The sequence below is a fragment of the Typha latifolia genome, chromosome 11 (assembly GCF_019914945.1).
Source record: "Typha latifolia isolate L0001 chromosome 11, TyphaL0001v2, whole genome shotgun sequence".
Taxonomy (NCBI): Eukaryota; Viridiplantae; Streptophyta; class Magnoliopsida; order Poales; family Typhaceae; genus Typha; species Typha latifolia.
In genome coordinates, this window is record NC_133096.1 from 9206396 (window position 1) to 9225919 (window position 19524).

Consider the following 19524-nt stretch of genomic DNA (forward strand, 5'->3'; position numbering starts at 1 on the left):
AGGATAAATACAATTTTGAATTAAAAAATGACTTCTGTCATATTTCCAAAATTGTCCCTAGTAGGAAAAGTGACCTCTGTCAGACGACGACCCTCATGGAAAGTGGAGGTGCACCTTTGCCTTTGCTCCTTTGGCCTTCTTCAAACTTCTATAAGACCATAGATAGCTACCGGACTTCCCCTCTCTCTCTCTCTCCTTCTCGTTCTCTATAAACCACTCATTTCCCCCCGCCCCACCCTAATGGCTTTAACCTCCTCCTCCTCCTCCTCCTCCAAACTCCACCTTCCAATCCGCGCTATTCTCGTCCTCCTCCTCCTCCTCCTCACCGCACAGCCGTCCATTGCTTGCTACACCCATCTCTTTAGCTTCGGCGATTCGCTAACCGACACCGGTAACTTCGCCCACTCCATCGGAAACGCCCCCGACCACGTACGCCGCCTTCCCTACGGCTCCACCTACTTCGGTCACCCTACCGGCCGGTTCTGCGATGGCCGCCTCATCGTTGACTTCCTTGGTGCTCTAAATCTCTCTCTCTCGCTCGCTCCCTCTCTCCCTCCTTTCTCTTGTTTCCTTCTCGTGCTTGATCCGAAGATCTGACTTTTGTGTGTGTTCTGGGCCTTAGCGGAAGCATTCGGGTTGCCGTTTGGGGCCCCGTATCTGGCGGCGAAGAGCGTTAAGGATTTCCAGCACGGGGCGAACTTTGCGGTCGGCGGCGCGACGGCGCTGAGCGTTAACTTCTTCAGGGAGAAGGGGATGATGGCGACATGGACGGAGTACTCGTTGGGGACTCAGATCCAATGGTTCAAGAGGGTGTTGTCGTTGCTCTCTAATGAGTCAGGTATTGTTTCTAATTCTTTATTGGAAGGATTGGGTAAACTTTGTGCAGTGATTGCATTGTTGTAGAGCTTCAAAATTTTATTAAAATTAGTGCTTTGATATTGATGAAACTCTATCGAAAAGACTGCAGAAGTGTCGTGAAATTTAATTTGTAAAAGGTAGAAAAGTTTCCTGAAACATTGATTCGGGAAGAAGAGGAACAAATCATTAGGAAGTGAGTTGAAAGGTCTATTAGGTTAGTAGATGCGCACAAGTTTTCATTACTATTGACTGCAAAAAGTATCTCAAAATAAGAAAAGCCATATTGCAGGATGGATGATTCGCTGAAACTGTTGATAGATATCACTTGAGGAAGGAAAACCAAGTACTAGTATTTAGTTAGAAATGGCACGTCCTTATAATTTCAGCATTTGTTCGTAGATTCTAATTAGTAAGAAAAGATATAACCAAGATGATCTGACTATAAGAAACCATCAGTCGGGCAACATAGTATTTTTATACCAGACATCTTGACTAGATTAGCCTTACAAAATAATTGGTTGTTTATCCATGTAAAATGGAATAAAGAATTATTCCACTCTTAGGTGCTGTAAGCCATTCTAGACTCTGTTTTGGCTGTTGGAAAGAGTATTGTTGCAGCTAAGATATAATGTCTTCAGTTTTATGAGATCCATGAAATTGCAAGCATCTAATACTGCAACAGTATTACTGTCTATCAACCTGCATCATGCTTGGTAATGAATAAACTAAAAAACTTATTAGTTCATTTCACAGGGGCAAGAACTTGTAACTAGCATTAGCCTTTTCCAAGATTTGGCCCTGTTGAATGACCAAGCAAAAGGTTATAACAATCAAAAGTAAAGTTGCTCACTCTAAGTATCTATACTGAACAACTACACATGCCAATGAAACCTCTAGTCTAAAGATCTCAAAAGGAGGATTATGAATTTTCCTTGCACATTAACAAATATAGCTGGTAATTTTGATTGAAGTCAACGAAATGAAACTTATTGTTTTTTTTAGGAATTGGGAACAATATAATAGTGAATCACTACTGTAGCCCCAGATGGCCATTAATCAATGACCTGCAAACTTGCAGTAATTTATTATCCAGTCATTGCTAGATGACATATTATATAAATTAGATTGCAGCAATATCATGAGCAGCTCACTTTTCATTGTTGGAGAAATTGGAGGAAATGACTACAACCATCAGTTTCTTCAAGGAAGAAATCTTGCTACAGTGCGCACATTCATTCCAAGCGTTGTCGATGCCATCAGTTCAGCAATCAATGTGAGCCCATTTCTTTCACAATAGGTTATGGTTTAAGATCTGCGCTTAGTACTTACTTGGCATCTCATAGCATTGCCACTGAGCCTATGAATTTGGTCTGCAGGAGCTGATTGAACTTGGTGCAAAGACATTGGTCGTTCCAGGGAATTTTCCAATAGGGTGTGTCCCGGTGTACCTCACAATATTCCAAAGTCAAAGAGAAGAAGATTATGACCCAAAAACAGGTTGCATCAAGTGGTTGAACGAGTTCTCAGAGTACCACAACCAACAGCTTCAGGATGAGTTGGATAGGCTCCGTGGGCTTCACCCTCATGTCACTATCATCTATGCGGATTATTTTGGAGCTTCAATGAACATCTTTCGCTCTCCACACCAATATGGTGAGCTTTTACTTTCTGTTCTCCTTGGATTTTCCAATTGTGAGCTATAATGTTAGCTAGCAAATGAGAAAAGAAAAAGGAAACTGTACTGCATTTTGCCTTATTTGCTTAGGGCAGATGTTAGTTCATGTGCGCTCCAATATATCATTTTGGGTCTTCAAGCCTAGAATAAATCCCATCTCAAGTCGTGCCCATCTCGTCATCTGAGCACCTTGAGTGAACTTGCGTACTGGCTATAGGCAGATTCTGATAAACTGCAAACAGGTGATAAATGATTTGCTGTACTCAGCACCTAAGACTTCCTGTTCTCACTTTTAAGCACACTAATAGTTAAGCTATTATGTTGGTGGTTGGACCAATTCATCTTAGCCTTACCTTAGGCCAGGCTGTAGAAATGATGGATAGCAGCTGCGACCCAAGACTTGATTTACCAATTATCAGTTTGTAATAAATCAACTTAAGAAAGAAATGGTAAAATGATTTAAATTGTGATTTTTTAGCTGCATTTGTGCAGATAGTTGATCTAATTAGTATGTCTGTTTTCCAAGCCTAGCATTTAGTTTTTAGTATGTACCCACTCTTTTGCAATCTAATGTAATGTTCAGGTCTAAGTGCTATAGGATACTCTTTTTTCAGTATCTTTTGCTTAAATCACAGATTTTGATTGTAAGTTGATGTGGTGGCAGGATTCACGGTACCTTTGAATGCATGCTGTGGAAGCGATGGTCCCTACAATTGCACACCGTCGATATCATGCGGATCTCCTGAATCGAGAGTTTGTGCCGATCCGTCTGCATATGCTTCCTGGGATGGATTACACCTAACTGAAGCGGCTTATAAGCTAGTTGCTCACGGAGTATTACGAGGACCATATGCTGTCCCTGCCCTAGCTAAAACATGCCCCCACATTGAACTTAATGCTGCTCCGCTTCTGTATTCCAATCAATGTAGCGGATAAGAGTGCAAATGCCAGACTCTAATTTATTGCAGCAATTTATAAATGTAAATAAGCAACAGTTACTCCACAGGTGCCAACCATTCTCCAGAAACCTTTTAAAAGTTCATGGAGAATCTGGTGAAGGTATCCTCTATTTCTCCATTCTGCTACAATAGCAGAAACTTCTATGCTACTCATCTACAAGTTATTCTTTTTGACGGATTGTTCTTAATGTAACAGCCTGTAGGTGACAATTTAACATATCAATTAGCAAATCCAAATTTTATTTTGATCGTAAATTTTGCCTGATGCTCTTACTGCTTGCATAAGTTCTGGTGTTCAGTTTGAATTGCATGGGATATGTGATGAATAAGATTCATGTGGCATCATGCATATCTTCATCTCTTTTACACTTAATTTGCTGCTTTTATATTTTATCTCCTTTGATCAATGGAAATATGGCTTTAGCTTGCAGAGGTATGTTATAATGATGAATTGGGCTAGAATTTGTGACAAATTACAACCACGGCTGGTCCAAATTGTATCCCGTGGATTATAATTGGGCTGGGCCTAGTCTTTATACTGATGAAGACATGAACTTAGTATTGTTTCGTTTGTAAGCACACAAAGTTTTGAACTTGAAATCAAATTTAAATTAGATTACTTGAAGTTGAATTCTGGCCTCTCGATGACAGAGACACGGATTTCTTTGGCATTTTTTATATATTTCACACCCTATATTTCTTTTGTATATACGATTTACACCGTGTTTATTATTTTAAATTCAATCTTATGTTTCTAATTAAATATTAAAAAACATGAAAAAAAAAACAGGGTGTAAACAAAAATAATTTTCTATCCAATTGTGTCATTAGCTCCATTTCTCTTGCGAATTACATTAAATCTGCTCTTATATCTGTTCTAAAAAACTCACCTCTTATTTGACCTACAATAATACAATTAAATGCACTTAAAATACAATTGGTAGTTAAAAAGTCTTCAAGTCCATTTCAAAGTTCAAGATTATAAAATTCTACATGATTTTTTCAATTTAGAAAATTGAATTGGAAACATATTTCGTTTTCTTAGTGTGGAGAGAGGAGGCTGCACGTAAGCAAGAGACGAAAAAAAATCAATTTGCTTACAAACAAAATAAGCTTCTAATTTCTTTCTTGCTTCCAAGAAATTGTACAAAATTTCAAAATATGACAATTGCCTTTCTCTGATGATATCCCCGAAGACATTAATTATATTGACTTTAATTATGATAAAATGTCAACTGAATGGGATTTTCACATCATATTTATGTACATAAACTATAAAGTTTTCATTGTAATTTTGGTAAAATATTTTAACATCTTCAACCCTGTGAATGTGATGAAGGTTATCTAACATAGCATTGGAGTTATTTCTCTAGATGTTATTGGCTAAAAATTCATTTATTTTCTAAAATTTTGCGCCGCATATCTTACAATTTATCATCTATCCTCGAATGTTATTAGAAACTACATAAGTGGATATATTGACAGCTTAAAATGTTAGAAATTATTTTGATAAATAAGGTAGCCTAAAGTGAAATAATACTAAGAGTAGAGCAATTCCCTGTTCAATGGATGACTGGAAAGGTATTAATTTCTCAAAGTTTTGAATCTCTCATATTTGTGAACTAAGGTTTTAATTGAAGACCTTTGGCCATCCAATCTCAATCATTTTTAAAGTAGCTACTGAAATGGTCATTCTATCCATCAGCTTACTTTAGAAATTTCAAAATATATATTCATATTAGCGGATAATTATATTTAATTTTTTAAATTTACTGTATAAAACTGAGTTCATATATTTTTTATAGTCGATATATAATACACACTAAAATTATTATTATAAATAAAATAAAAAAAAATTATATTGCAAAAGCTCTGTCTACATGCAACTTATTAACCTCCTCCTGTCTCTTTCTTTCTTTCTTTCTTTCTAACTACCTCCTACTAATTAAAATGATTCTGCATATTTTAATTATATTCTTTATAATAATTAAAGCAATACCGCTTAACATTTTAGACAATTTTCAAGTCCGCTGCTGCAATATTAAGTTTTTCCTTTTCTTTTTTTTTTTTTCTCATAGTTTGACATTTCACTTTCAAATTTATATTCAAAAGGACTGGCGAATTCTAATCATAATTTGAAGCCGATATAAACAATTATTATATAGAAAAAGAAACTTTATCCATTGGCGAAGTCCACTATTGTTGTTACCTTTAATATGACAATAATTTTGCAATTAGTGCCTTGCAATATCAACTAACCTTATCTTTTATTAATTCTCCCACCAACCAATTCCAAAACATATATGTAACTTGACAAATAATAAAAACTTGACACATTATTATTCCATTACCGCTATATTAACGAGTGATTAGGACTCTTAATTAATTAAGAATCCCAAATGGGTCCAAACGCTGCTATCCCAGCCTTCTTGCAGGCCGTAACGACGTCCCTACTCCCCTGTGGATTGCTCGTGACCACCACGACCTCCGCCTTCCACCTCTTCGCCGCCTCCACCGTCATGTTCGCTACGTTCGGCCGGCCGGACACCGCAGTGTCGTGCACTATCACCCTCTCCCTCGGATGTCCGCTCATCATCTCCTTGATCTCCTTCCCGAAGTTTTCCTCCACTCCTTTCGTCACCCATATCAAGCACACCTCCGCCGCGCACGGCTGCAGCAGGAAGGACAGGAACACGCAGATCCCGGAGCCGGTGGCGACGAGCACAACTCTTTGGTACATGTTGACTAGGTACGGGAGGCCGGCGAACCGGACGCCGCGCACCCAGAGGTGACGTGGCGGGGCGGAGACGAGTCCTCGGGTGAAGTCTCCGACCGCGCCGGCGAGCATCATGTGGCTGTCTTTGCCGTCGGAGATGATTCCGAAAGCGTGCCACTCGGATAAGGGGGACCGACTTATCCGGCCGAGCAATCCGGGTTGTATACCTCTGGCGAAGGTTATGATGGAGGCGTGGGTGGAAGGTGCGGCGACGGAGACGGGGACTCTCCTGACCGTCAGCCATGGAAGGACGATGAAGAAGGTGATGGCGAGGGTGAACCAAAATTCCTGCTGCTTTACGAGGTTGGAGAATTTGAGGTTGTTGTAGGATTTCGTCGCGGGGTTGTATCCGAGAGTGAGGAGAACGAACACCCAGAGGAGGGCCAGCGCCGACCACCCCGCGAAGCGGTGGGTCCGCTCGAAGGCGTTGTGGTGGAGGTGGCGGAGGAGGGGGAACGCCGCGAGGCAGGAGAGAGCGAGCAACGCGAGGATGGCGGACGCCGCAGCGACGATTAGGTTGGACGTCTCATCGCGGTGGCGGAGGGTGAGGACCAGAGCGTAAACGAGCCAGGCGACGGAGGAGACGCCGCAGCCGCTGTGGATCCCGCCGAGGGACTGGAGGAAGGCGGTGGTCGCGGTCTTGATGCGAAGAGGCACCCATGCCCTTCCTAACAGCTTGACGGCGAGGTAGAAGACGACGCGGAGGACGGCCTCGCTGCGGCAAAGCGTGAGAGCTAGGATGTTACCCATGGAGAAGAGAGCGGCTCGCTTCTTCGCGTAGCTAAAGTGGCCGGCGACGGCGAGGGCCAGCATGGTTACATTTATTACGAAGCACACAGCGAATAGCCGCTTGTAGACAGTGAACAAGCCCTGGTCTAGTAGTATGATAGAGAGACGGGACTCCGATCTCGGCTTTGGCACCTTCCTGTCGATCGTCTCGGGTGGTTTTTGTTCTACTTGTAGCTCCAAGTCTGGGACGACGACGTCCTCCTCGTCGTCGTTCTCTTCGTCGCTCAGGTCGCAAAAATGGCTGCTCGCTATGCTCGTGGATCGGTTTAGGTCGGAGGTGGGGAAGACCTTGGAAGGGGCTGGGTGAGACCAAGGGAGCCAAACCCATCGGCCACTCGTTCTGGGTTCTTCTTTCGATGAGGTTTTGATCTCGAAAGAGACTCCACGGCAGCTTGAGAATTTTGGCTCCATGATATTAATGGCTGGGTTTGGAGATCAATCGAGAAGAGAAGAAGGTATTGTTGTGATACAATAAGACGAGAGAAGCCAGCATGCATGGAGGGGGTATAAGTAGAAGTGAAACATTGACCCAGTTGTATCAATAATAGAAAATTTATTTACGAATGTTTCAAATAGCACCCTTAAGAAAAATAAAATTTAAAGTCTAAGGATCGTAACACTTAGTAACAAAGGAAAAGAGTTAGTAATTAATTTGACAGTCACCTTAACCCACTTTTAAGCGTATTTATTGTGTTTACGTGGAACGTTAGCTCAAATAGCAACTTAACCGGCAAGATATATTCAGATCGAGAATGAAAGTTGTATGTTGATGCTGTGCTTGGATAAATGAGGAGATCTATATATAGACCTTTAATTATTAATTAATTAGTTGTGTTTAACTAAAGTAGAACGGCATACGAGAGCTCTAATTTCTTTTCTTGACTTGATCCATTTGCTCTATGGAAAGTAAAGATGAAATAATGCCACTTAATTAAGTAAAGAAAAAAGAAAAAGTGTTACGAATCTTTTTTATCCACTTATATGCAAGTGAAGTAGGAACAAATGTGTATGCAAGTCGCAAGGTAAGGGTCTAACATTGGGCCTCAAACTGAAGTTAGTTTACGAGTTAAGTAATCTCTGAATAGTTTGAATGTATCATTAGTAAGAATCTTTTATTTATTTATTTATTATTATTATTATTAGTATTGCATTAAAAGGACCATGTTATAAGTTCGCATAAGAGATAATTATCATATAGATAAGTTAAATTAGTTATAATGACCGTAATAATCTTAAGTAAACTTAGTCTTGTTCCGCTCAACACTACATCAAAGAACATTACATTCTTTTCATTTATAGATATATATGTCTTCATGCATGATAGACTATTAACGTGCGTGACCAAAGTTTGATAACCTGAATCACTCAAATGATAATTACAAATAAATAATGCGATGCATGCATGCAACACTAGACGAGGAAATTAAAATAATGGCGTGATATGAATAAGGTCATCTATTTTTGATAATCTATACGTAAAAATAAAATAAAAAGGATTATTTTTTCGTTGGTAAAACTTCCTTTTTTCTGTATTTAGGATCATGGACTAATCAATGGTCAAATATAAATATTTTTATTCCATGCAAGTGAAACGCGTTTGGTCAGCAAATTAGGACCGGCTTTGATAAAACGAGTGTTTCCATGACACTCTCAGAGATTAAATGGACTCAAATAACAATTTTTTTCTTCCTTTTTTTTCTGTTGAAACCAAAATTTCTTTTAATTGACTTTACTCGGTTGACTTTTACCTTCAACTCGTCCCACTTGAGGAGCTGTCACTGTTGACTGCGTCCCTTTGTCGCAATGCTATGAACTAGAATTTGTTTTCACACATCTTGGCAGTAGAGGGCCACATATGCTTAATTCTTTGTCAGCTTTAGTCTATAAAACATTTTAGATTATATGACACGTACTTATTAAGAACCAACTAGATATCTAGGTTAGAATTATCATATTAAAACATATATATATATATATATATATATATATATATATATATATATATATATATATATATATTAACAGTTTAAACTTGGATGTCATCGTAGGGTTGATGGTCTAGTCGTACATTGTATGTGCAGACCCAACCTACTTGTAATGAATTTTTATTAATTAAGGGGAATATATAGGGTCAAAATGGGCGTGCCATCTTGGGCATAATTTGAAAAATTCTACGTTATATACGATGCACAAGATGTGGACATATACATTGACGCCATCGCAAGATCCCTTTGAACTCTTGTATTTTGGACACACACTAGAATTATCTTTCAAAAAGCATTTTTTTTCCCTAGTTTTCTTGGGGTCACTAAACATTTATTCTTAAAATGTTTTTTTAATATATATGTTATGAACCGGCTTGATTTAATTTGTAGCGATTGAGATTCAGATCTACACATGATTTAGAATCCTTGGGTAGAGTTACGAATTCCTAGATATAAGATAGAAATAATGATGGAGTGGAACTCGAGTAGTTGATGGATGTGGCTCGGTAATAGATGATGGTGGTGGTGGTTTGTATATGCAGATGTGATAGATAGTTGAAAGTTATAATTAGCCTACAACTGTAGTAAAAACTGTACGAAAAATAGAGACGATTAAAATAGGAAGACGAAGGGGGGAGAAGTAGGCCTGCCCTACAGAAGTATGGGGATAGGGAGATTAGAAGTTAGACAAGACCGTGCTAACGGAAGAGATGACGCTGATTGGTAAATGAGGAGAAGGAAAATTAGAGGTAGCCTCTGGTTGATAAAGGAGGAGGAAGGAAATTAGAAGCCTGCGACCTAGTGGAGAGAGATGTCAGAGCAAAAACCAATTAATCTTCTATTCCAAGCATATCTAAAATACAAGCTATAAGACCCTATTTATAAAGATTAAATAAAATGTCTAAAACAAATTTAACTAAACCAATCTTTCTTATATTTTCGGATTAACCCTTCGTTTCGCTGCAGATAGATTTCGAATCTGGAGAAGTCGTGAATACGAAAGTTGTAGATCTGGAGGTTGATGATCTTATCCAACTAATTTGATATTATTCAAATATCTCTAAGATATTCTAAAAATATTTTTCCAAAATTGCGCAGAGCTATATTTAGATAATTAAATAAAATTCTATCCTACTAAGACTCTAACTAAACTAAATAATTAAATAAAATAATTAGACTCAATCTATTGAGACTAATATCCCCTATGATGTGACTAGATTTGATCCGATTCGCATTAATATACCCTTCAAGCTTTTATGACTATACTTTTCTAGTATATCTTTCTAAACACATCACTTATTGCATGTATATATACGATTTGGCCATATTAAAAAGTAATGGGAAAAATATCTATTTGAAAATTATATGTTGAGATAGTATACATGCAAGTATCAAGAGGCATGAATTTAAAGTAAAAGATATTATTTTAGGTAAATATTTTAATAAAAACTATTAATTTATGTCTCATAATTAAACGATTAAAATTAAATAATAATAAATAAAATTAATCGAAAGTATGAGAACCCTGATCACTTTTCTAAATTGTAAGGGTAAATTAGTTATATTCTATTTTTCTTTTTTAGCTATTTATTTTTTTTATAAAAAGTAAAAATTATAATAAATTGTTAGAATTTGACACTCTTATTATTATTTAAGAAATAATTATAAGGATGAGTAATAAAACAATACTTAATTCTAATTTTTTTATCAATTAATTTAGTTACATATGCAAAATAACTTATATACCATTTAATTTATTAATTAATAAAAATTATGTTTATAACTAAAGTATCTAATCATTCCTCAATATGCTGGAAAAGATTATAAAAGAATATTTACATACCTAAAAAGTTTTTTTTTTCTTTTTTCTAAAATTAGAGAAATGACGGTTCTCGGTCGCAGCTTCTCGGACCTCCGTCTCCTCTCTCGATCTCACTCCAATTCACTCGGTAGCGGAAGCCCAACCCACCACCACCGCTTGTTACCGTCTCTTCTCAGACGAAACCCACCGTTCAATACTCGAATAAGCCTCGACTCCTCTCCTTCCTCCTCCATCGGTCGCTTCTCGCGAGCTTTCGCATTACCATTAGCCATGGAAGGTAAAGAGGAAGCGGTGGAGAAACAACAAGCGCAATCCATGAATCTCCTCTTCGTCGAGATGGGCGTCGGCTACGACCAACACGGGTCTCTCTCTATCTCTTCCTCTCTCTTTCTCTCCATCTATGTGTTTACACTGTGATAGCTCTCTTGACTAATCTCGATTGCAAGCAGGCAAGATATCACAGTGGCGGCTATGAGGGCGTGCAAGGATGCCATCTCTTCCAATTCGATTCCGGCTTTTCGACGAGGTATTTCATCACGCAGTTAACGATTTGACAGTAATTGAATAAATTTTGACGCTTTTTGGGATTTGACAGTACGGATACTTACAATCTTTGTTGCTTGCAATTAGACTTAATATCGGAAATGCGACTGCTACAGGGTCGATACCAGGTGTTAATTCTGATCAGATGAAGCTGCAGATCAAATTGGGGGTTCCTCGATCTGTGCAGCATTTGCTCGATGCCGAGAGGGTGAAGTCTGTCTTTCCTTAGTAAGTATTTTTCTTTTGAAATTTAGGTTTTTTTTGCTATGATACCTCAGCTACTCGATTTAGGTTTTTGAAATTTAGGTTTTTTCTTTTGAAATTAGGTTTTTTTTGTGCTGCTTCACCTGGACATACATAATAAAGTAAAAGCCTTTTTTGTGGGGGGGAGGGGGCGTGGGGGTGATTTCCTTGTGGGTGTTACTGAGTAAAAAGTCTTAAGAGTTAAAAGAGTCTTTGCTATATCTGGCTGAAATATCTGCCAGTATTGGAGCTTGAAATAGTATACTTACTGATTCCAAGTTTTGTTCCTTGATGTATAATGTCAACTTTATTTGTTTTGCTTTGTGGACTATTTAAAAGCAGTATACTTTCATATTGCAGTTAGTACTTAAAAATAAACAAATATAAACATGTTACAAGTTCGAGACTCTAGCCTTATTTTTTTGTGCTTATCCATCTAGTATATAATATATCTAAATGCATTTATAGAAACCATCTACACACTAGATGCACCTCAGGCAGCATTTCATGACTTAAATCACTGAAGGCATTTTGATGATACAGCTGCGTGTAGAAAGAATATGCGAATATTTTAGCATTCCTCTATCTCGAAGTACCTAATGAACCTACACAGCTAGCCTGGCAATGTAGTGGCACTGCTAAGTGGAAGCAGATTATTTGAGTGCATTGTGTGAGAGCCGTGGACTTCTTTTAGACTTTTGGTTGCCCATTAAAAACTTCTCTGACATTATCTGTATCAATTCGTCAATTATTGAGCAGCCCTTTGGAGATGACCTTCCATTTTTCTTCTATAGTAATCCAGAGAGTGAGTGGAAAAGATAGATCTATACATTGAATACAATGGCAATACAACATTTAGCTAGTATACTCTGCAAATTAATTCATTTCTCACTGTGGCTTTTTTCTCCTTTTATGTGCACAGTGGTGAGATTATTAGCTTTGAGGTCGTGGATGGAGGCATGATATGCTCAAGTGGCGTATGTCTTGAAGCAATGGGAGATAAAAATGATGACTGCTATATAGTGAATGCTGCAATATATGTAGGTTATTGATCTCTTTGTCAGTATTGAGTATGAGCAGAATAGTTTTTTTCCTGTTAGGAACTTGACTTTTAAGCTTTGTGACATTATTAGCATGTAATAATGTTAAGCATGTTATGCTAACAACACTTTTGCTTCTATGATCTATCAATTACTAGAGCATGTTTGCATGCAATAATGAAGTTCAAGTATGCCAAATGTTATTAAATTTTGGACTATGGATTCTGCAACAATGAAACAAAAGAATTTCTGCTATTCTGTGTTGGTCTAGTCTGCGTGACAATTCTTGAGAACTTGATACAATGCAGCAAGGAAGAGGGAACTAATAAGTTCTTTAAATATCTCTGTACACATGCTTGCTTGTATGCATGTATGTGTGTGCATGTGTATGTATGTAATGTGAAATATCTGCTGACTGTAGACACAAAGTACGATCTCTGTTGATGTCTTTTTAAAATTGCGTACAGTTTAGCTCTTGACTTATTTATGCACCTTATAGTAAGCCAAGCTCTGAATGAATGTTGTTGTCTTTCCTTTCTATTCACATCAAGGAAGAAATTGAGATGTTTAATGATTGTCTTAACCTTGTCTGACAGGGAAACATGTTTGGATGATTATGGCTCTATTGTCACCAATGATTTATTAATGCTATTTAAAAAAACATTAATAAATCATCGGTTTGGTGACCATAAAGCCATAAATTATTAATGCTAATTTATAAATAACTTAAGGATGAAAACCTGCTTACTTTCCCTTTTGTGTTTTTCTATACAGGACAGCTCAATGGGGATTTAGATGTCTTATTTACATTACCCTACCAGAAATTGTACACTAATGCATTGAAGTACATGATATTGTAATACCAAGTTAGAGCAGGCCAAGTTGGCCTTCTATGATTCTCCACACTATAATGGGAGGTTATATGATTTCTTAAAGAACTGAACAAATCAGCATAACAATCTACAGGAACTTGGACCATATTAAGATTTAAATGATTGAACATGGAGCCCATGAGTACATGTCCACTCTGTTCAGCATTATTTTCTTGCAACCAAAGCAATGCTCCATTATCATTTTGGTGTCACAATGTGAATGATTGCACTAGTAGGCCGCGAGAAGGCTTGGTAATCCACTTTGTTAGTTCAAATTTTTAAACTTACATTGGGAACATGGGGTCGACTTTGTTAATTCACAATCTTAATGTTACATTAGGGAGCTATGGAAATCATCTAATATCCAATGACTGTCAAGATGAGTTTCTGTTGTCCACAGATACCTTCGGGGCGATCTACTACCACAAGATGGCTCTTCACTTTCTGAAGTTAGAAACTTGGATACATATGTTGTCCTCTGTGACTTCATCCATGAAAATCAAGTTCATCCTCAAATATGGGTAATTTTCCAATATTTGAATAGTTAATTAGGATTACACATGCCTTAAACATTCAATTGCACTTATTAACAATTGATTAATGAGGAAAAATTACAAGAAGGAATCCTTGGGAATCCATAGCTTTGTTCTTTCTCTTTTGCTTGATTCTTGTTGTCTGTCTCAATTCCGTCAAAGAAGTGCTGCATATAGAATCTGATTCCATGTATCTGGAAGGCCACCAAGGCACCAGTGGCTGCAGTCCATGCCTGCGTGATCTCCACTATATGCAGATGGGTGGGCATCTTTCCTGAGTTGAGAGAGTAAGGTTATGTCCAGCAGATAAACTGGTTTCGAGATGCTGCTGAGCACGCTCTTCACTATGCTTTGTGCTGGAAGTGGACCTCCAGGGTATGTTGATCCAGTAAGTGGTTGCGTCTCTTTATAGCAATTCTTGGCACTTGGCACTCCCCATTCAGCTCCTCTGTTTTTTTGCGTTAAGAAAGAATTAAAGAGGAAGTCAAGTCATATTATTGTAGTTGATATCAAATTTAAGTTAGGAATTTATTTACTATTGTCATTTCATGTTTTTGGCTATTTGATCATAAGTTACATGAAGATGGTTCAGCTTTCTGAGCAATTTTCTCCTCTCTGGTCAGTAAGTGGTATAAAAAAATATTTGCTTGTGTTCAATTTCTTATGCTGTACTTTTTCCTGTTGATTTTTTGGTAAAAGGTGCTTGATGATTTAAAGTCAATTGTGGGTCAACTTTATCATGATGCATGCTTGCAGCAGAAGATATCAACAACTAATTCAAAATAGGGTAAACATCTAGATTATTATAATCTTGCACTCTAGAAATTAAAGGTTGGACAAGTCACTATATATCGAAAAGAAAAATATTTAGTAAAAGCAAAGCTAGCTTCATATTGAAGTGATTAAGTAGGCATCATTTGTAAGCTAATGATTGTTGCACATTTGCATGAATCTTTTAGCTCTAGGATAGTGATATCTCATAAGTTTGTCTGGATATCAATTGGAGTATCTAAATCATTAGACTGAAATGAATAGTTGAGTGAATCTAGAATGATTGTCTTAACCTTGCTAACCATAGGACCAAGCACTGGATTTGAAATTAATTTTATTGCTTACTAAGTAAGAAGTTACCTAAGAGATGGATTTGATGAGTTGTCAGGTTTTAGTGTATTCATGGGACAGTCATTTTGCTTTATGAGTTATTTATTTTGATTTGATAAACTTCTTTGAAACATGGATTTTGGCTGAATATTTATGCTAACAGAGTTTCTGTTGCAATTCTTACTTGTAGTGAGTTGGAGAAATCCCCTGGAAGAACACTTTCGTCGTTGCAGTGTCAACATTGGCATCAACCCATTTGACCCATGTACTCATCCCCTTGGAGAAGGCATCTAACCTGTTCATATCTTTCATCACCTGGTTCCCATCCTGCACATAGTCCCATCTGCATCACAGGAGAAACCAAGCGTTGTTGCTCTCAACTGATGGAACAAAGAGTGAATGAAAAATAAAAAAACCCAAGATGTGATCAAGGAGAGCTCTCACACGGTTGGCTACTTCCTGTGTGAGTCCACCAATGCCATGTATTAAAGATCAACATATCAATGCCGAGCCACGCACTGCCGCTGATGCTATTCAGCTTCAACACCCGACCGACGGGTTCGCTGACAATGTCGACGAGGTACGTCGAATGGTAATACATCACTACCACTCCATAGTCCTGATAACGATGGATATTGTTAGGTACACATGCATGAGTCATAGTTCCATGTGCTTCGTTAGGCAAACCCCAGGTACAGACATAAAGTGTAGGTTAGGATGAAACCAACCCCCTACCAGTAAGCTTTTCTAGAGGACCAGATCCTTTTCTTTTCAACATGGCACATGTGTTGTTTCATAACAATGAATCACCTGTGGGCCTTGTTGCTTAAACTTCGGTTAACATTTTTACTGAAGAAAAAGAGATTGGGTGAAATGAGAATGGAAGAAGTTGATTTATATATACATATGCATGAGAAGTGGGTCCTCTCATATTTATCTAATCCCTGCATGTGGCCATGGATAGTGGATAGGGGCAAGTTGGATGTCAGTTATATAGAGATATTGCTTTTAGTACTTAAAAGATCTGGTCCCATAAGAGCAATGGATGGAATTTAAAGATCCTGGTATCTCGAGATCCTGTAGGAATTTTCCAACGAGGGAAATAGAGTTTCACCCTTTGGTGGTATGTAAAATTGGTATTATTCTTAAAAGGTAGTAGTCATAGGGTCTATACCATATCTGATTCGCTTAAAAAGGGAAGAATATAATTGCCCCTTAGGTCAAAATTAGAAATGTCTTACTGAATTTTTATGTGTGTTGTTTAACTCTCTTGTAGTTATAATATATGTGAAGCTGTTAGTTTTTGGGCATATTTTTGTAAAGAAATTGTCAATTAATTTCTTTATATTATCTCATTTTTATAATATATATGATGTCCTAAAAAAATAGAAGAGTGAAAAATATTAAGATAAAAGAAGCATATTTTTCCACAAAAAAAAAAAAAACTATGCCAATAAATAAATAATTGTTGGAAATTAAAAAAAAAAGTTTATTTTGAATCTTTTATATGTTAAAAGTTGCATATGGGTTAAAAGTAAAAAGTGAGGGTGCAAAAGTTAAAAGGTGACACTCTAGATTTTAGCATAATCATAGGAGTGTAAAATTATATTTTTCTCTTAAAAAAAGCTCAAAAATATGATGATACTAATGTATAAATATTTGGGATATTAGGCCTAGATTCTGAATTGTTGCCCATGTCCATTTCTACATAGATTTCATTCATTTATTTTTCACAACACATTGAATCTCTTATACTAAAAAAAATCTCCAAAATGTCTAAAATGTTTTTTACATTAGTTATTTGTCATAAAAAAAAAATCTTAAGACTCTCTAGGGATTATATTAACTCTTATTTTAGAGAAAAAAGAGCAAAGTTTGAGACAAAATAACTTTTTCGGTAGCATCACCAGGAGAAAGGTGAGATATTTTTTCTAGTTAAAAATTTTAGTATGTACAAAAAGAAAAAAGGAAAGAAAGGGTGCATATAAAAATAGGTAACTAATAGTTAGGGAAACTTAGTATAATTATCCTTAAATATTTTAGTAATATTAGGCAACATATAAAGTAAACAAACAAGGAACTTAATGTCATATTCTCTTTGTTGATATCACTATCCAAATAAGAAAGATAAGGACCGGGTTCGTATTATTATCGACACAACGAAACTAATAATTGGATTCTTCAATGCACAGTTTTGACTCTCGCTCCGTGAATCATGGGGTTCGTCCGAGGGAAAAGATAGAAGGAAATAAATATTAAGAACAAATATTTTTTACGGACAATAATAAAGACATGCTCTGCTGTCTTTGGTGCCCCACCCCTATGACCACAAACAAACTAAGCACAAACATCCATGTGCCAGTAGATATTCTCCCACGGGCAAATGAATCCAATCACCTAATCTTAATTGATTGAAGGAAAGAAACAAGATTATGAACAAACAAGAGGAGCAGTTAATTCTAACTACTAATCGAGATGATTCCAAAGCTACATTATTATTAGTTGTTATGTTTATTAGAAAGAAAATTGTAAGGAAGCGAGAAGGTTACCTCAAATGCTATAGTTGAGATTGCATCCCTTCTTGTGTAGGTGGTCTTGGCATTAGGCACTGCAGCATGAAGCATGCAAGCGAATGACTCCCACTGGTTTAAGCTTATGGAATCCCCAACAAACATTATCTTCTTCCCTTTCCATCTCCCAAGAAAATCTTGCCCATTAAACCTTCACAAATTCCCCATCTAATCATATATCCAAAGATATATATATATATACACATATACGTGCATATATAAAAAGATAACAAAAGAGATAGAGAGAGGGAGAGAATTAAGGAATAGAAGCAAAACCTTGGGAGCTCACAAGAGCTTGGTCTCCATCTATAGTTGAGATAGAGCTTATCAGGCCTGCCATACTTCTGGCAATTGAACTCGGGCTCAACAAATGGGCAGCTGGAAGAGTCGTATAGAGGATAAGAGTTATCATAAACCCAGCTCCCTTGGAAGAAATCACAACTAGCTCCACTAGCTCGTTCTCTTCTCCCTGGCACAGAAGAACTATTGCTGCTCCTCCTATGCTTGTGGGTATTCTTACGGTGGATAGTTTCCATCTGGATCCCATGCAAGGAGGTGGCATGGAGTGATAGGAAACAGAAGAGAAGCCCAAAAGCCAGATGGGTTTTGGACGCCATGGCGATCGATCGATCGATCGATCGAAGAGGTAGTAGTGGAGTGGAGAGGAGAGGAGAGGGAGGAGGAGGGGGGGTTAATTTATAATAGGAGTTTGTTTGTTTTTTTGTGTGTGGGGTGGTGGGCTATCTTGTAATTATCTTACCTTTTCGTGTAGGTGTTTAAACTTTTTCAGTGGCTTGCTTACCTTGGGATAAATTTGGGTCGTAACTTTTTTCCTTTGGTGAGCTTTTTATTTTTCGGTCCGGAAGAGAAGTGTACGTATAAATTATCATGATTTTAGCTATCACAGTTTACACCCTATTTTTACCCAAAATTTGCATTACGAGCCTTCTGTTTGGACTCTATTATCAGATAACACCCCCCAGAATCCAGATGTAGTCTCTCCCAAGAACAGTGAAAACTGAAATCAATCTCTCTCTCTCTCTCTCTCTCTCTGTCTGTGTGTGTGTGCACATCTCGATTGTCATTACGTGTTGCTTTAGATCTAATAATGTCTTAGTTAGCTCTCTAAATGCATTTATTAAGTAAGTACTAGTTGTAATACTACCCGTCCAGTTGGATTTGGATTTTGGACCCGTGCCGCGATGGGGCCCGCTGGTGATCCAATCCAAGCCGTCCAGTTTTTTCCGTCTCCATCTAAACCACACATCTGGGTTCGTCTCATGTTCACGAGAGGAACAAGCGACAAGCGGTGGTTGACAGCTAAAATTCCAGAGTTTTTGACCAAATTAGCCCTCTCAAAAATTTATTTAACGAGTATTAATACAATTCAAATTTTAAATACGAGACTAATTGTATTTATAAGTTTCTGACCGAGTCACCGAATTCTAAATATAGAATTTTCAAAAAATCCTCTAAAAAATTGCCAAATTTTAGTAGAGAAATTTATATATGAATTGATTTCCAGCTCAGTAACTTTCAAATATAACTATATAAATCACTAACTGATTGAATGTTTTATATAAAAAAAATTTATCCTTCAGATTTAACACTTTTGTTAAAAACATAGTATTGTGTTTATTTTTTGAAATAAATTAAATATGTAAAAAAAATTAGCGGCAGATTTAAAATAGTTAAAAGAAACTTGCTAAATTCGAGGCAAGTTAATGATTTCCTAGTACTACAAGTAAAAATATAAAA

The 19524-nt window shown here is 37.2% G+C and overlaps 4 protein-coding genes across 5 annotated transcripts; 2 read left to right on the forward strand and 2 right to left on the reverse strand.

Moving 5' to 3' along the window:
• Positions 1–53: 53 nt before the first annotated feature.
• On the forward strand, positions 54–3747 carry LOC140798325 (sinapine esterase-like). The gene is made up of 5 exons (XM_073152143.1): positions 54–514; positions 623–838; positions 1983–2131; positions 2235–2511; positions 3198–3747. The coding sequence occupies exons 1-5, from the start codon at positions 241–243 to the stop codon at positions 3467–3469; spliced, it is 1188 nt and encodes a 395-aa protein (XP_073008244.1). The 5' UTR covers positions 54–240; the 3' UTR covers positions 3470–3747.
• Positions 3748–5878: 2131 nt separating this feature from the next.
• Positions 5879–7468, reverse strand: LOC140797179 (adenylate-forming reductase 03009). Its single transcript, XM_073150456.1, has one exon. The coding sequence runs from the start codon at positions 7466–7468 to the stop codon at positions 5879–5881; it is 1590 nt and encodes a 529-aa protein (XP_073006557.1).
• Positions 7469–10895: 3427 nt separating this feature from the next.
• LOC140797787 (uncharacterized) lies at positions 10896–14010 on the forward strand. Of its 2 annotated transcripts, none has more exons than XM_073151442.1 (5): positions 10896–11226; positions 11314–11390; positions 11524–11635; positions 12573–12690; positions 13963–14010. In XM_073151442.1, exons 1-5 carry the CDS (start codon positions 10925–10927, stop codon positions 14008–14010), a joined length of 657 nt encoding a protein of 218 aa, XP_073007543.1. In that variant the 5' UTR covers positions 10896–10924. The 2 variants fall into 2 exon arrangements, with proteins under 2 accessions (XP_073007543.1, XP_073007545.1); XM_073151444.1 differs by lacking the exon at positions 13963–14010 and adding an exon at positions 13465–13727 and having other exon boundaries at positions 10897–11226.
• A 60-nt stretch (positions 14011–14070) lies between these two features.
• On the reverse strand, positions 14071–18475 carry LOC140797786 (protein trichome birefringence-like 38). Its single transcript, XM_073151441.1, has 5 exons — positions 18043–18475; positions 17746–17917; positions 15643–15815; positions 15381–15539; positions 14071–14543 (listed from the first exon to the last, which is right to left on the reverse strand). Exons 1-5 carry the CDS (start codon positions 18381–18383, stop codon positions 14252–14254), a joined length of 1137 nt encoding a protein of 378 aa, XP_073007542.1. The 5' UTR covers positions 18384–18475; the 3' UTR covers positions 14071–14251.
• Positions 18476–19524: the final 1049 nt, after the last annotated feature.

Excerpts from the sequence above, each read along its gene's own strand:
- LOC140797787 (XM_073151442.1), top strand. The coding sequence starts at position 10,925 with ATGACGGTTCTCGGTCGCAGCTTCTCGGACCTCCGTCTCCTCTCTCGA. Across the intron at positions 11,227-11,313 it reads GTCGGCTACGACCAACACGG|GCAAGATATCACAGTGGCGG; the intron begins GTCTCTCTCTAT and ends GATTGCAAGCAG. Across the intron at positions 12,691-13,962 it reads TAGTGAATGCTGCAATATAT|ATACCTTCGGGGCGATCTAC; the intron begins GTAGGTTATTGA and ends TGTTGTCCACAG.
- LOC140797179 (XM_073150456.1), bottom strand. The coding sequence starts at position 7,468 with ATGGAGCCAAAATTCTCAAGCTGCCGTGGAGTCTCTTTCGAGATCAAA.
- LOC140798325 (XM_073152143.1), top strand. The coding sequence starts at position 241 with ATGGCTTTAACCTCCTCCTCCTCCTCCTCCTCCAAACTCCACCTTCCA. Across the intron at positions 2,132-2,234 it reads CCATCAGTTCAGCAATCAAT|GAGCTGATTGAACTTGGTGC; the intron begins GTGAGCCCATTT and ends TTTGGTCTGCAG. Across the intron at positions 2,512-3,197 it reads TCGCTCTCCACACCAATATG|GATTCACGGTACCTTTGAAT; the intron begins GTGAGCTTTTAC and ends ATGTGGTGGCAG.
- LOC140797786 (XM_073151441.1), bottom strand. The coding sequence starts at position 18,383 with ATGGCGTCCAAAACCCATCTGGCTTTTGGGCTTCTCTTCTGTTTCCTA. Across the intron at positions 17,918-18,042 it reads AGCTCTTGTGAGCTCCCAAG|GTTTAATGGGCAAGATTTTC; the intron begins GTTTTGCTTCTA and ends GAATTTGTGAAG. Across the intron at positions 15,816-17,745 it reads TCTCAACTATAGCATTTGAG|GACTATGGAGTGGTAGTGAT; the intron begins GTAACCTTCTCG and ends CATCGTTATCAG.